Source organism: Calypte anna, chromosome 1, assembly GCF_003957555.1.
Source record: "Calypte anna isolate BGI_N300 chromosome 1, bCalAnn1_v1.p, whole genome shotgun sequence".
NCBI lineage: Eukaryota > Metazoa > Chordata > Aves > Apodiformes > Trochilidae > Calypte > Calypte anna.
The window spans coordinates 146,075,051-146,089,718 of record NC_044244.1 but is presented as its reverse complement, the minus strand read 5'-3'; the positions used below and the strand labels follow the sequence as shown (position 1 = coordinate 146,089,718).

Below are 14,668 nucleotides of genomic sequence, written 5' to 3'. Positions count from 1 at the left end.
TTTAATTGTAACAAGTGTACAATAAATAGTATTTTCCTTTGACAATCACTTTGGTGCATTTTAACAACATCATAGCACATCATTTTGACTTCATGTTCTAATCAGCTTTAGGACCTTGACCTTGGTTAATTTTCAAACTGCTGAATATACAAACAATTCAAGACCAGATGCCAAATATTTATTAATTTAGCAGTAACTTTTAAATCGAACTTTTTTAAAAATCATTTTCATATAGCTCCAAAGCATTGGTACTTAAAATTGTTAAATAAGGGGTTTCCTGTGACTAGCTATAAAACAATCCCTTTGTAAAACATGAGAAAATACTAAAACAATTAACAGGAAAATACAGTCCAAATAGACTTTATGCCTGAACTGATTTGAAGTCTTGTTCTTCTGAAATATCTGATAGAAAGGACCTGAGTTTAAAGTAAGAGTACATGGAATGTCTAGCTATTATGTGGCTTGAGAGTAGTCCTGTAGCTGGAAATAGAATTTCACTAAATCATGTAGGAGAGATTGCAATACATTATATTATTCTGGCATACAGGAGGTGTAGCATAAGCCAATGTCATAATGATGTAATCCCCCAAACCTGGGTATTTTCTTCTAGGAGTGTTTAGATATTTAGAAAAAAGCTGTAGTTGTGAGTTGCATTTTTAGTGAGATAGGCACTGGAAATTCAAGTCACGTCATAGAATATGATTTCAACATTCTATAAAAGTCTTCTGAAATATAATTAGTTTATGCACTATTGTCTTTAGTTTCTGGTAGTGAAAGCAACGAACCCAAAATAAAAACAAAAGCCTAATACAAAATTTTGTTTGGCTTATTCTATTTCTAACTAAATTTTCATAGTGAATGTGCATATCTCTTTTTGAGCCATGATAGAAAAATGTTTATTTTAAAGATCCAGATTGCAGAAATTAAGTAGAATACAACAAATGTCCTCAGGTGAAGGAAGACACTAGTAAACATGAAAAAAAAAATAAAATAAATTATTCCCCTCAGGAAAATAAAGAGAAGAGAAGCACAGGAACTGATTTTGTTTGAAATGTTTCAAGACTTTTTGGTTGGTGAGACTGAATTCTGTACAAAGTTGTAGGCTTTGTAGCAATGAACCAGAAGTGCTCGCAGGGAATTACTCTACTTACTATAGGATAGCAGTTTTTCCATCTGAATACCATACTATGTTCTAGAGGTACTCTTTAATAATAATAAAGGACAAGAAAACCCAGTCAGAAAGTCTTTTGTCCTCCCAGGTGAGCTTCTGTAGAGATCTTTACTTCTGGAATGCACAAGTTAGTCCTTGGGTAGGAAGTTGTTTTAGACACTGCTGGTGGTTTGGTTTCCTCCTGTGGGCAAGGAAGAGTGTTCTGGGCTATGTTGTAGTTTAGGAAGTTATAGTTTTTTTAGAACTCATTGGAGGGGATTTTTTTTCCCCTAAAAAGCTCCATAAATTTATGGGAGCTCAGCAGAATTTCTGAGGAAAATGTCTGATCTGGTGCTGCCCAGTGCATGTGAGTTAAGTTCATCAGATCAGTGCTTCGTTTTCAGTCACATCTACCCAGATTTTTCACGCCTCAGCAAACATTGGTGTCATAGATGCAGGAATTCGTCGTCCTTAGTGCCATACTCGCTCTGTGATGCTAAAAGGAATAATAAATAATACAGATTCGTTGTCACAAATGTGAGTAGATATGGTTGAGTTCACGCAGTTTGAGGAAGATCGTGTCCTTTTTTAATCTTGTCCGTTTTCTGTGTAGAGCTGCACTATTAAAGAATGAAGCATGAATATTGGCACAGGTTCCCGCAGATCAGAGCAGGAAGATAGATGGAAAAAAATGAATTAGAGGGAAAATTTTATCAGGAAGAAGGGGAGCAGGTGTGGTCTGCAATGAAAGAAATTGTTCCAAGGATAAGTGTAGAGTATAACATCGTAAGATTGGAAGAAGTCTACTTGAATCTTCAAATTCAGTATCCTGGTATTGGAAATGGCTGCAACACACAGTGAGTTTCATAAAGGGATAGTTACTTTTCTTTAACTTTCCTCCCAGTTTGAAGTTGCAGAATCAGTTTACAGTTCTGTTATACCAAACTTGTGTTTTTCCTAATGTATAATTTAGGTGGGTGTATCTAGATACTTAAATGTTTACTCTTCAAGTAACTGTACAGCACAAGAGCTGTAGTCAACATCTGATTTTTAAGAAATTCCTAGAAGCTAACTGCTGCTTCAATTTTCATTGAAAGTACAGAGGAAGTAGCAAATTTTATTCTCTTTAATATAAGATTGCAAAGTTTCTGAATATTTTTTTCTTCATTTAAAAGCAGAGTGCTGTGGTTTGCCTACTAAGAAAGCTCTGTTAGCTGTTGTTTCTGAAAACTGTTATTCAGGAGAAAAGTTGGGCATCCTTTGAGATTTTTCTCTCCTTTGACACAAGATATTGCTTTACAATATGCTTCTGAGTTAATTTCATTATGCAGTACTATTTTAAATGCTTGAAAATGTAGTTTTAATCTTATTTCAGTCTTACTTCTGAACTTTTCAGAGCTTCTCACAAATTTAAAGTTTGTTATGCCATGTGTGTAGAGGCTTTAAAATGATCCTGGTTTTAGATTTTAGAGCAGCATCCAATTAGTATTTCAATTAGTATACAATTAATTTTCTACAGTAGAACTTTTTTCCCCAATCTTTGTTTCTAGATTGGAAAAAATAGATTTTAAAATTAAACTAGCAGAGTGCTACATAATAGTGTAATGTCAAAAGGCCATATGCATACATCTGTTTCTTAATAGCAGTATGTTATTGTTTCAGATTTTGGCAGATAAACATGGTAATGCCTTGTGGTTGAATGAAAGAGAGTGCTCCATTCAAAGGAGAAACCAAAAAGTTGTGGAGGAAGCACCAAGGTATGTATACTAGATTCTTGATGCAGCTTCATAGAAAGTGCTTCTGGGAAGCTGCTGATTTTATTGTAGAAATGCAAGCAAATTTTCTTATATTAAAAATGACAATGAAAAATATGTTTAAGCTATAGTTGCATGACTGTAATGAAATTTTATGTATTTAAGGGTGGTTTGATCTTGTTTCACGGTATCTTTCAGTAAGAAGAAAACAGGAGATGTGTTTTTATTGTTCCCATATAAAATGGATTTAAATAAAATTTACATGTAGTATGTGATTGGTTTTCTTGATACATCTTTTTCCTTTTCTTTGCCATTCAACTTTTGGACTTGAGAGTAAAATAAAATACATAGGAAGTATTCATTTTACCACAGATACAGATATTTGACTGTTACAATAACTATGAGAGGGCCAGACAATACTGTTTGTTTCTGTTTGAAATTGAACAAATACTAAATACTCTGTGCCACTTCTGGTACCATTTCTGGTAGTGAACTCTAGATGTAGGTCTCCTGTAACTAAAAAATGTTAAATTACCTTAATCCCACTGATTTCAAATAGAGATGAAATACACTGCTGCTATAAAAGCTATGATCTTGCTATGTTTGTTGTTGCACAGCTCACCAGAGAATATGTGTAGAAAAAAGGGTAGAAGGAAGTTCTGGCTTCAGAAAACCAGTCTTGGGTATATACCACTACCCATGGGAATTCCCAGTGTAATGTGTTCACAAACTGGGATGGATTTGCTATTATTTTATAGCATAGATCTGTGCAATTCAGCAATTTAGGATGCGAGGAAAAACACATCATGCAAAAACTTGTGTAGAGGCAGAGTGTAAGCTGACGTTGGATCATAATTTTGGAACTTGCCACTGTTTGCAACCTAGGTTTTAAATGGAAAAACATAGTTTAAATCTAAGGATATAAAGCCACTGCTAAATGCTTAAATAGTTCTTGTTGCTTGCTGGTAGTGCTTGTGGATTTCTTGGAAGCTTTGTGCCTAAATCTCATGTTTTTGTTTGTGAAATGTGCAGTCCTAGTATAATGTGCATGTGCATTTAAGAAAGTCTTTTTCACCTGGAGTATTTGTAAGGCCCTGCCTGTTGTTACTGCCTGCTCATTCTCCATGCCTGTGGTTAATTAAAGGAGGCAATGTGTCTTTCTCTCAACAGCCAACTGTGATTAGAATGTTGTCTTTCATCAGGAATATCAGCCTTTTAACTGGCTTGGGCTTCTCTGTTGGAGTTGCCAGTAAGTTTTCTCATCCCCTCCTGTAACTTTACAAAGAGTGTGAGCAAGTCAACAGCTCCCAAAATTTGGTGTGAAGACTCTTCTTCCTCCCTGTTGTTGAATGTTTTAGACTCTGCCAGGCTTTTAGTGAAAGCTTTGGGGGCTTTATGTGTTTTACAGCCACTTGCTACTGGCTACAGATTCCAATTGTTTATGAAGGGTTACATGACCATTGCAAATATGAAGGACAGTAACTTCTGTGAGACGCTATAGAGACCCTAATGCCTGAATTTAGCTCTTCCTGGGAATGCTGTTTCAGTCTTCTTGATTAATAACTCCTGGAAACACCTTTTCTTGTATGGATGGGTGAAGGAAACATGAAATCCTCAGTCCCTTTTTGTGAGTATTTTGTTTAAAAAATAAGAGCTCTTAGGTTGATTTTTATTTTTTTTTTTCTTCCTCTGGCTGCATACATTCAGAGTTGAGATTGCCCAGCCTGGATGTTTTGTGGTGTCTCTTTAAATTGAAAGTTGTTCTTTCCATTTCAGTTCAAAGGACAAAAATGTTTCTATTTCTGCCTATGACAGAAAGATATGAGGCAGATTTAAAAGGAAGACTATTTTACCAGTAAATGACTGCATTTAGAGGGCAACTGAAACAGTTAAACTGTTTTTGACCTTTTTTGCATGTCTCATTTTTAGCTTATCTCAGGAATGTGTGTGTCCTTAGAAGGTGCACAGACAGAACCTTTTTTGATTTTCAATGCTAAACTCTCTCTGCAAGATGTCAGTTATGATGCCAAGTACTTCAAGATCATATTCCAGATTAACTCCCAAGGTGTACTGCTTGAATCCACTGAGAATTTGTACAAATGTGAATAGGCAAGAACTTAGCAGAAAGGTATGTTACTGAGCTAGACTCTGTCTGAGTCTACTGAGTAGACTCTGTCTACTGAAGTTCTCCTTGGAGTTGTGATATATAAATGTATATCAAACTCCACATTTGATATTGCCTTGTCTTGAAATCCTAGAAGGAACTGGGGTAAATAGTGAGCCAGTTCTGCTTGTGACTGAACATGATTCATAGGAGAGCACAGTTGAGATGTGGGGGTAAAACTGTGTTTGCAAATGCTTTAGCATATTTATGCCTGTGTTGTATATAATCAATAAGGAGAATGATTTTTGCAGGCAACTTTTTCTTAGACAAATGATATGTTTAACTGTTCTTAAAGAGCAGGTAAGCAGACCTTGGCATTTAGAAAATGAGGATACTGTTCTCTCTCAGAGAATACCTAGTGTATAGGTATCTTTAGAGGAAGGGTAAATAATAAGGTTAGTGATTTTTGGGTTCATTTTGTTTGTTTTTTCCTCCTGAGTTTAGCAGTAAAGTTCCACTGATAGTGTAATTATCTACTTTTCAAAATCTCAACCTTATCTCTGTGAGTGAAAGTGATGGAGAGATTTTATAAGACATTATCCGATTAATTAAGAAGTGAAGAAGTAATGTCTTGCCCATATATTAAATAAGTTAAGTTTATTTAATAAATATTTTTTTACATCTCTCTGGGTGTCAAAGCAATGGAACAAACCAACTATATTGTCTTTGAGCTTTACTTGAAGGAGGTCTTATGAGTGAAATGTCAGGCCTTTTTTTTTGTGCTTTTATCTTGCGAATCCTTTTTATTTTGCAGCGTTCATGCTGCCATAGGAGCTATTTGGTTGAAAGAATAACAGATCTGGTGTGAGAAAAAGATTTGAAGTCATCTTTAAAATGCTGTGTTTTCAAGTGATGCCTAATTAAACTGAAGAAGAATTATCACAATTGTTAAAGAAAGGAGAAATGGTGTGTACAAAGGTAAAGCAGCAAAGGGGAATAGGAAAACTTTGGTTAATTAACCTGGCTGATTGCAGGGATGATCCAGTCACTGTAGATTATAAAGCTTAACCATGTGGCAGAGATCAAGTTTAGCAGTGTGACACCTCTCTTCCATTCTTTGGCTTCAGCAGGAGGTGAACAGAAAGATTTTAGAGCTACATTTAAGAAACCTAGAGAAGACACCACTGTAATAAGGGGGAGTAACTGTCTTTCATCCATGTGAGAAGTAATAATGGTTGTTCTAGAAATAGAGTATGAAGCTAATATTGAAAAAGTTCTGTTCTTCGTAAGCCAGTAATTGACTTTTCATGGTCTAAGCCCTGCAGAAACCCCAAACTGAATTACAGATTGTTGATTTTGTGTAATGTGTTCTTGTCTTATTGAAACAAAATAAGAAATACTATGAAACACTTTTACCCCGTGCTGATTTCTGAGAGACATCACAGGTCTGCACATCTTTTGGTTTTTTTCCTTTCATCTGGTGTAGGATCTGGATATTTTTCTTGGGATCAGATTTTAGTTCCTTTTCCTCTTCATCCCCTTGTTTGCCCAGTCAGAATTTTTTTCCTAAATTCTGGAAAAAATTGCCTTCCTTACTGTCCATCAAAATCTTCCTGCGTGGCCTTTGGAAGGACAGAGACGCTAAGTAGCAGTTTTGCCATGAAGAAAAGGATTCTCTTGTCTTGCAGTTTGCTTATATATTTCCTCCCTTTTTGTTACATGTCAAACATTTTTTTGTGGCAGAAGTCTCGAGCTCTTCTGCAAGTTCAGGTCTTAGAGAAAAAAAACACAGTAAGTACTGTGCCAGTAAGCACTGGCAGTCCTGGGTCCCAGAGGGAGGTTCACTGGCTTTGGTGGGGCCAGTTCAGATACATGAAGGTTCCTGATTGCTCATTTGCAGAATTAGGTTCCACTGGTGAGGACACCTCAAGAAATACATAACTTTTAGTATTTTCTTTTTAAACTGGAGATTAGGTGTTAGGTAGAAATGGCTTCCTATTAGCTTAAAAAAGTACTTGTAAAGTGATAGCTGAGTTATGTGCCTAGTGTAAGTGACAGCGAAAATGGAATATATTTATAAGCTCAAATAAGATGAGCAGCTACATGGTGTCTTAGACTGAAGATTAGGGTGAGAGGCAGCCAGTTTCACAGCTTTGAAGGAAAGCCACAAATTTCCCTAGCTCTGAGTTAACAATCTGTGTAGGTTGATCTAAATCTGATTTGCAGTACAGATAAGAACAACAAGCAGAATCTATATACCTTCCTCAGACTTTCAATTCCCTGGACCAGTGGAAGTAGCATATTATTCTCCTAGGATGAGAAAGTTTGGCATTTGGGCACTGTTCACAGAGTATGTCCAGGATTTATGCAAAGGAATGAATTGCAATTAACAAGTTGTTAATTGCAATTAACAAACATGGATTACCTTTCTTCAGCTTATAAGTAAAGCTGAGGAAGGAATAGTGATGCTATTGTTAATTGTGTTTTAGTTAAATACTATGAATGCCCAAATTTTCTTCCTTGGAGTTTTACCCACAAAAGAAGCCCCAATATATACCTCATTAATTCTCAAAACTTCTTTATTGCATGGGACATCTGTGAAATGGTCACACTTTTTTACTTCACAGTCAGAAAGCAAATTCTCCTTAGAAACTCCTCTGGTATTTTGACATTCATATTTATATAGGATTGATTTTTTTAGTTAAAGTTTTGTGGTGTATTGTTGTTTTTTTGTTTGTGTTTTTTTTTTTCCAAACCTTCTGAAATATTATGGATTTGGATGTATTTATTTTCATCTCACTGGCATTATTACAGACCTCAGAGTTCTATAAAAGTTTTGTTATATTTTATAGCATACTGTTATTTATCCTGCATTTCTTGTACATTAGCTGTAATTGCAAAGCATGAAGTATATCTATTTAGGAGCAATATAGATGTAGAGGTGTACATTTGACTGTCTTGAATTCATAACTTAATGCTATCCTATTTTTCTGGTAGCTAAAACAGAAGACAATTTTATCTAATATATTTTTTTTACTAAGGAAAGCAATTTTTTTCTGTTGTAGCACTTTCCTGGACCCTGAAACTCGAAGAGCAATGGGAGAACAAGCAGTAGCTCTTGCCAAAGCAGTTAAATATTCCTCTGCTGGAACAGTAGAATTCCTTGTGGACTCCAGAAAGAATTTCTACTTCTTGGAAATGAATACTAGACTTCAGGTAAGAAAAACAGCTCTACAGATTCAGAAAAGTGTTATTTAAAAAAACAGAACTTAACCTCCTTCCATACTTGGAGGTCTGCTCATGCAAAGACTTGCACATAACCAACTTGACGCATGTAAGCACTTTCCACTGAACTTAAAAGATATACTCACTTAAATAAACTTGAGTATACAAGACTGCTGCAGTGAGCCCTTGTGTAGCACTCAAGTAAGCATTCAGAGCTTTTGCTCTTTGTTACACTTGACCTAAAGACCTTGCAAGGGGTCACTGTTAAGTGCCACTGTGAGTTCACAGTAAGTGGCTAGCCACTGTGCTCTGATGCTTTTCCCCATGGGTCCCCAAAGTTTCTTTTTTATTTTTTATACATTGATGGCTTGCTGAGTTTCTCTAGGAAGGTGATTAACACTGTGTGTGTGTATCAGCAGTAAAAACACTAGCAATCTGCATTGATTGAAATAGCAACTGGAATGTAGCTGTGTAAAAAGCATGCTGACATGGTATAAGGATTTTGTAACAATTTGTAGTCAGTTATAGATGTTATGTACACTGAAAATGAATGGATAAAGTGTCTTATGGAAAACCCCTCCCCTTCTTACTTGACTGTTATAATGCATTTCTGGTCATAGTCTAAGAAAACAGGCACATTACTTAAAATATGGATATCCTTATCAAGGATGGGAAGAAAGTTGGAATTGTAAGCAGGTAAATTCCATAATATTTATCCTCCTTTTTTCACTTTGTTAAATAGTGCCATAAAAACTGCATAGTGAAATCAAGCACTAGAATGATTAGCTGCTTAATCTGTTTGAGCTACATTCTGTTAGGGCTGTGTCCTGCCTGTTGCTTCTACATGTGTGTGGTGGTAGAGCATAAAGAAATCCTTGTAATTATGACACCTTTGCATGACTTTGTGTACTAGCTGGGTAAATTTATGCTTTGAGTAAAGAAGTGAGAAAGGATTTAGGTTACAAAGGATGCTATTGGGGGGATGTTTAAATCTTCCTCTGTGCCAGGGACAGAGTGCTGGTCAACTTCACTTTTGCAGGGCAGCAGTATTTTTTTGGAATTAGTCATAACAGTTACACTTCATGTTTTTTTCTAGAAGCTTACTAGGCAGAATCTGATCTATATTAGATTCAGTTGGAGAGAGTGGTGACTAATGGCAATTTATAGTTCATTAAAATGAAGATTTTCTGCCTTTTAATATTTTTTATACTTTTACCAATCTTGTAGTTTTTGAGAGAACACTTCCTAGTGACTCCCCATGTTCTCATTTGCTATTGTTTTGGATTTAGGATTTTCTGTGAAACACTGAACTGGAAGTTCCAAATAATTTTCTTGCTGTAGTATATGACTGTCCATCAATTCCTAAATGGATTTAGCAATGGAGAATCCATGGAGTCAGTTCTTTGTGATTTGCTAGTAAGATGTTACCTTTGTGTTGTGTGGTGCATAGTGGTAATTGCTTGATGTCCAAAACCTCAAACTTGCTTAATTGTAGAGATGTCCTCATTGTCAGTAAGAAAATTTTCAGATTTCCATCTTTAAAGACTTTGAAGACTCCTTTTGAAATGTAGCCTAGCCAGTTTAACACTCCCCTCTAATAGAGTAGATTCATTCTTTCCAATTCTTAAAGAACTTTACTAATCTTAGATTACAGAACTGCTGTAGATATTCTCTAATTCCTCTGTCCTGCCTGTGTATTTTCAATGATTAGCATTTCAGCTTGAGTCTGGAGAGGAGTAATTTTCTCTGATTCTACCCTAGGCTTTCCTGGTCAATCTGTTTCGTCTCCCAAGTCTCAAGCTTTACTTTCTGTTCAGCTAACAATTACACAACTAACATCTTCTTGGGCCCTGCTATTAAGAGTCAAACATACACACTCTGATGGTGTGTTCAGATTTAACTTCAGAATGAGGAAAGTCCCTGTATTGCTTCAGCCTTTTCCTTTTGCACCTTCTGACTGCTAGCAGTGGCTTATAGGCTCACTTACCTTGTTTTTGCTGAACAGCTGGAAGAACTTCCCTAAATGATGGACATCTGACCTATAAATGATGCACCCAAGGCCTTAATGGGCATTTACAGATACAGCTACCTATCAGTGTAACTGGAACATAGCTAAATTATGCAATTTCCTGTGTTTAACATTCCAGCAATCTCTAATCAGATCAGTGTGGTCTTTTTACTGTAGATACAGACTTCAGAATACACTTGCATGAAGCTAACTTAACTGTGTCCAATACTTTGCCCTGTGAGAAATCTTCCAGTGCTTTTTGTGTAAATTATTTTCTAGTAATTGAGAGTTGTATTATTTGGCTGTCTCTTTGGGGAACTTTTTGGGAATATACCCTTTCTGCCATATAGTTCTGCAAAAAATTAAAAGTAACATCTTAAGCAGAGTTAATATTTAACTTTTAAGTGTTGTTGCAATACGAGTTTGAAAAATGAAAAAAAGTTAGTGAATCAGCACCATTGTGTCTTGTATGCTACACAAATCTGTTGCAGATGTTTTACTCCCTGCAAGTTATTCATCTAGAATGATTTACTTGTTGTTGGCAATGTACTTTTTGTTGTATCTCCTGCTTTGCCATCTTTCAGAGGCTAGCTGATAATTATGAGATTGGATAATTGCATAGCAAAATTAGTTATTCTTGCTTTTCACAGGAAAACCTAGAAGTGGCTACCCTAACAGCTTCAAGGTAACTTATATATGTTGTCATTTAAGGCACTTTTGGAGTGGTTTTCAGGAAGCTTAGTACTGCAAAGATGGTTGAGACAGCCCAGATGTTGAGTATCTGATTCTTTATAGCTGCTCACACTGCAGGGTGCTTTGTATTACCTACTTGTCATCAGCCTCATGAAAAGGCAGTCATAGTCCAAAACATCCAAACAAATGCTTTGTTATAAATTAAAAGTTTCTGACCCCTTAGACTGATAGCCTTCCTAACTTCAAAACTGTCAAAATCTCCTTATTGTACTACCATCAGGAGTGCTGGCTTTCACAAAAAAAGTGTCTCTGCTTTTCTCTGGAAGTTTAGCAATGTTTCACTTGGATTTTATAGGAAGAGAGTCTGTAATCTTCAAGTAAAGACTATCTGTTGACATAGGGGTGTGCGGTGTGGCTAAGCTCTTTACCTGTGAATCAAAAGGTGACAGCAAAGGGAAAACACCACATGGAATCTGGTAGTACCTTGAAATGAGAAGCATCTCTTGTTGGCTTGAGAAGATCTGAGAAATGTGGGGCAAGCAGTATGAAGAAAGTGCTCACCCTGAGTAGGGTTTGTACATCTGTCTCTGTTCTGCTTCCAACCTTCTGTCTGTCCCACACCTGTGTGATTTAAATAACAAGTGAGCTCTTCCTTCCTCCTCAAAATGTGACCAAATATGCTTAGGTTAACCTTATGGAGAAAATAGTTTGTATAGACTGGGTTCAGTGCCAGGGGGGTTGAGAAATACTATACTTTGACTAGCAGTGTGTTTTCTGTTCATGTGACATGCTGAATGTTTTTATTATAACGTTTTGGGGATTAGTTCATTTTGGCATCTTTGGAAGACATCTTGAGACCAAAAGGCATATGTGTGTCTGTGTACTTTTATTTTGCATTTAATTGAAGAGAGTATTTTATGTGAATGTTTTCAAGCTCTTTTCAGGTAACTTGATTGTAAGACAAGGTAAATGTAAACGAATGTGCAAAAACATTCCCCAGTGTTAAGATTTTTTGATCACTTTTGGTGTTTTAGATTTTAGTGACCTCTAGAGATTGTTGTATTCCAGACCTTTAGCTTTACACGAAACTGGATGCGCCTGGTGTGAAAGACAGAGGAAGTATTTTTACAAGTAAAAATGTAAGTGTAGAGTCTCTTCTACTCCCCTTTTCATCTGCTTGTCTGCTTACAAGAAGCATAGTTGGGAAATGTCTTCGAGTATGTAGCAATCCTGTTGGTGATTTGTCTAGAGCTCCACTACTTCTGAGCTGCTGGATCTAACAGTGTCCTAATGGTGTCTGTGTTCTGTTGCACATCATTAGGCAGCACCTGCTACACGTTTGCTCAGTGAAGGAGAGAAGTGCTGGAATACATTGATTGCAGCTGCACTGTATAAACAGTGGCAGCAAAATACAAATATCAGTGATGAGCTGAGTCTGGTTTGCCAGATAAAGCCACAGAGAGGTGGTGACTTTGATATCCGTAGCAGACTCGTGGGACAGCAAGAGATGGTTTTGTTGTCTTGGTTTAAGTAACTGCCTGGAGGATGAATTGTGATGGGTGGGCAGGAGTATGGGAGCAGTGAAAGGGGCTGTCAGGGGACAGAGCTGTGGATTTCTGCAAGGTCTGAATGGCAGGATTTCAAAGTAAAGTCTCAAGTGACTCTTTCTGCTGTTTGCTGAGACTCTTCATATTTCTTAATACTGGAATCTTGTTTTACTGTGACACTTTGCTTCAGTCATTTCAAGTAGGCATTTTAAGTGTCAGATGGTAAAGACTTTCAATTGCTGCTAACCTGGGCTGAATTTGAACTACTGACCTAAAGGTGAAAGGTCTCTTATCCCATTACCAATCCCCTAAGCCCACCAGAATCCATTCTGCACACAGTTTATACCAGCTGTTCATGGCCATTTTTAGAACCGAAAGAAAAGGTGATTTTGCTGCCAAACAACACTTCTTCACACAAGAGGGTCAGCCGACAACAGTTAACCAGATTTTTGCCACATTCTTGCCTCCTAATGCAACTTCCATTATGTAGCTACTGGTTGTCTGCTTTTCAAGCTTCCCAAAAGAACCACAGAAAAGCATTGCTAATTGTTGTTGACAGAAGAGAACGACATTGTTTGTGTAAGTCATTGAATCTGAAAGATGCCATTAACAGTGCTGCCAGGGCATGGAGTGATATCCTAGAGACAACATTACCACATATAACTATCCTGCAATACTATTAAACAAGTAGAAAAAATTTTAAGTAAAGAAACAGGAATTGATTATGCAGAGGATATATTAGTTTATTTCCTTGGGTGAATTTGATGTTCAGAAAAGCTAAGAGTGACTGCAGCATAACCAGAACTACCTTGAACAAAGTACTTTAAGGTGAAAGTAGGAATTGCATCTTTAGGAAAAAAAGTGCAAGTTTTGTGGGTGCAATTTTTTTTTTTGTGCAGTGTACATAGTGGGAAGGAAATTGTGTAATTACTGAATTGTGGGTTTTTTGTGAGTTTAAATTGTGAGCTAAAGAACCTCTTGGTATAAAATGTGTGTGCTGTTTGTTTAAAACACAGAAAAGACAGATTCAATATTAATATTAATAGGCCATTGTAGGTAGTTTCTTACATGTCTCTCTAGTACAATAAAAAAGCAAATTCTTAAGAAGAATAAAGTCAAAACTGAATGAATGATTATTGGAAGATAACTTCCTATGAGGAAGTAGATTAAATATTTTTCAAAGTTATTATATGCTAGTATTTAAAAAAATCATACCAAAGTTTGTACCAAATGTCTGTGCATAGTTTTACTTCTGCAACATCTTAGGAAAAAATAAAGTCCAACTGAGAATCTTAGTTTATGGAAACTTTTGTAGTTCTGGTTCCACTCAGTTCCTCAGTCACTAGTAAATCAGAATACAAGTACCAGCTCGTTATATGACTGTGTGTGTAGAAAAGTGCTTCTCATTCATTCTGTACATTAATCCGAACATTGTTCTTCAGCCTTTCTGAAAAGCTGTTTTCATGCTATGTGCCTTCAAACCCCATGTTCATGACTATTGTGAACTACTGTGAACTATTTTGTAGAAAGATGATGTAAACCCAGAGTACTCCTGCTTATAAAAGTCAGGAAGCTGGCATGGCTGAAGAGCAGAATGTGCACACCTCTGCTGCTGTTCAGTTCTCTGAAATAGAAACCAGGCTTACTTGAAATAAAAGGGGGCTGAGGAATATCTGTAAGTTGATTGGTCTGGGTCAATTGATACTGGATTTGGCTGCCACAGAGAAGCCCATGAGATTCCAGGTGAATTGTGTTTCCTGAAAAACCGAGGTGTATGTTGAAAGTTAGTTTTGAGATTATTTATCTGAATGTAAAGGAGTATATGACACCAACTAGGGAATTACATTCATAGGGGTGACACAGGCAGTAGACTTTTAAGTCTACCGAAATTTAGATTTTCTTGGATGCTGTTGCCTGCTTGGATACTCCAACTGGTGTGTGAGTAACTTAATGCCTTATGCACACAGGATTAAGAGACCAATCTGTGAAAGTATCCAGAAGTGTTTCCTATTAGATCCAAGTACTTTGATAGTCTTGAGAAAAATGTGTCCTGGCATTATTCCCCTAAATATAAGGAGAGCAGTTATTGATAATTTACTCTTAGCTCCAACTGTTCATCAAAGTTGCATGACTGCTCTTGTAGCTGGGGATGAGCCCCAGTGTGGTAAAGCTGCCTGTTGGCAGTCA

General features: G+C 36.6%; 1 protein-coding gene across 1 annotated transcript in view; it reads left to right on the top strand.

Moving 5' to 3' along the window:
- The window catches only part of PCCA (propionyl-CoA carboxylase subunit alpha), a 276,373-nt gene that overhangs the window by 96,811 nt on the left and 164,894 nt on the right, over positions 1-14,668 (top strand). The window contains exons 11-12 of the mRNA XM_030446329.1: positions 2,813-2,907; positions 8,074-8,224. Of these exons, the coding sequence (XP_030302189.1) occupies positions 2,813-2,907; positions 8,074-8,224 (246 nt within the window). The remainder of the gene's footprint in view (positions 1-2,812; positions 2,908-8,073; positions 8,225-14,668) is intronic.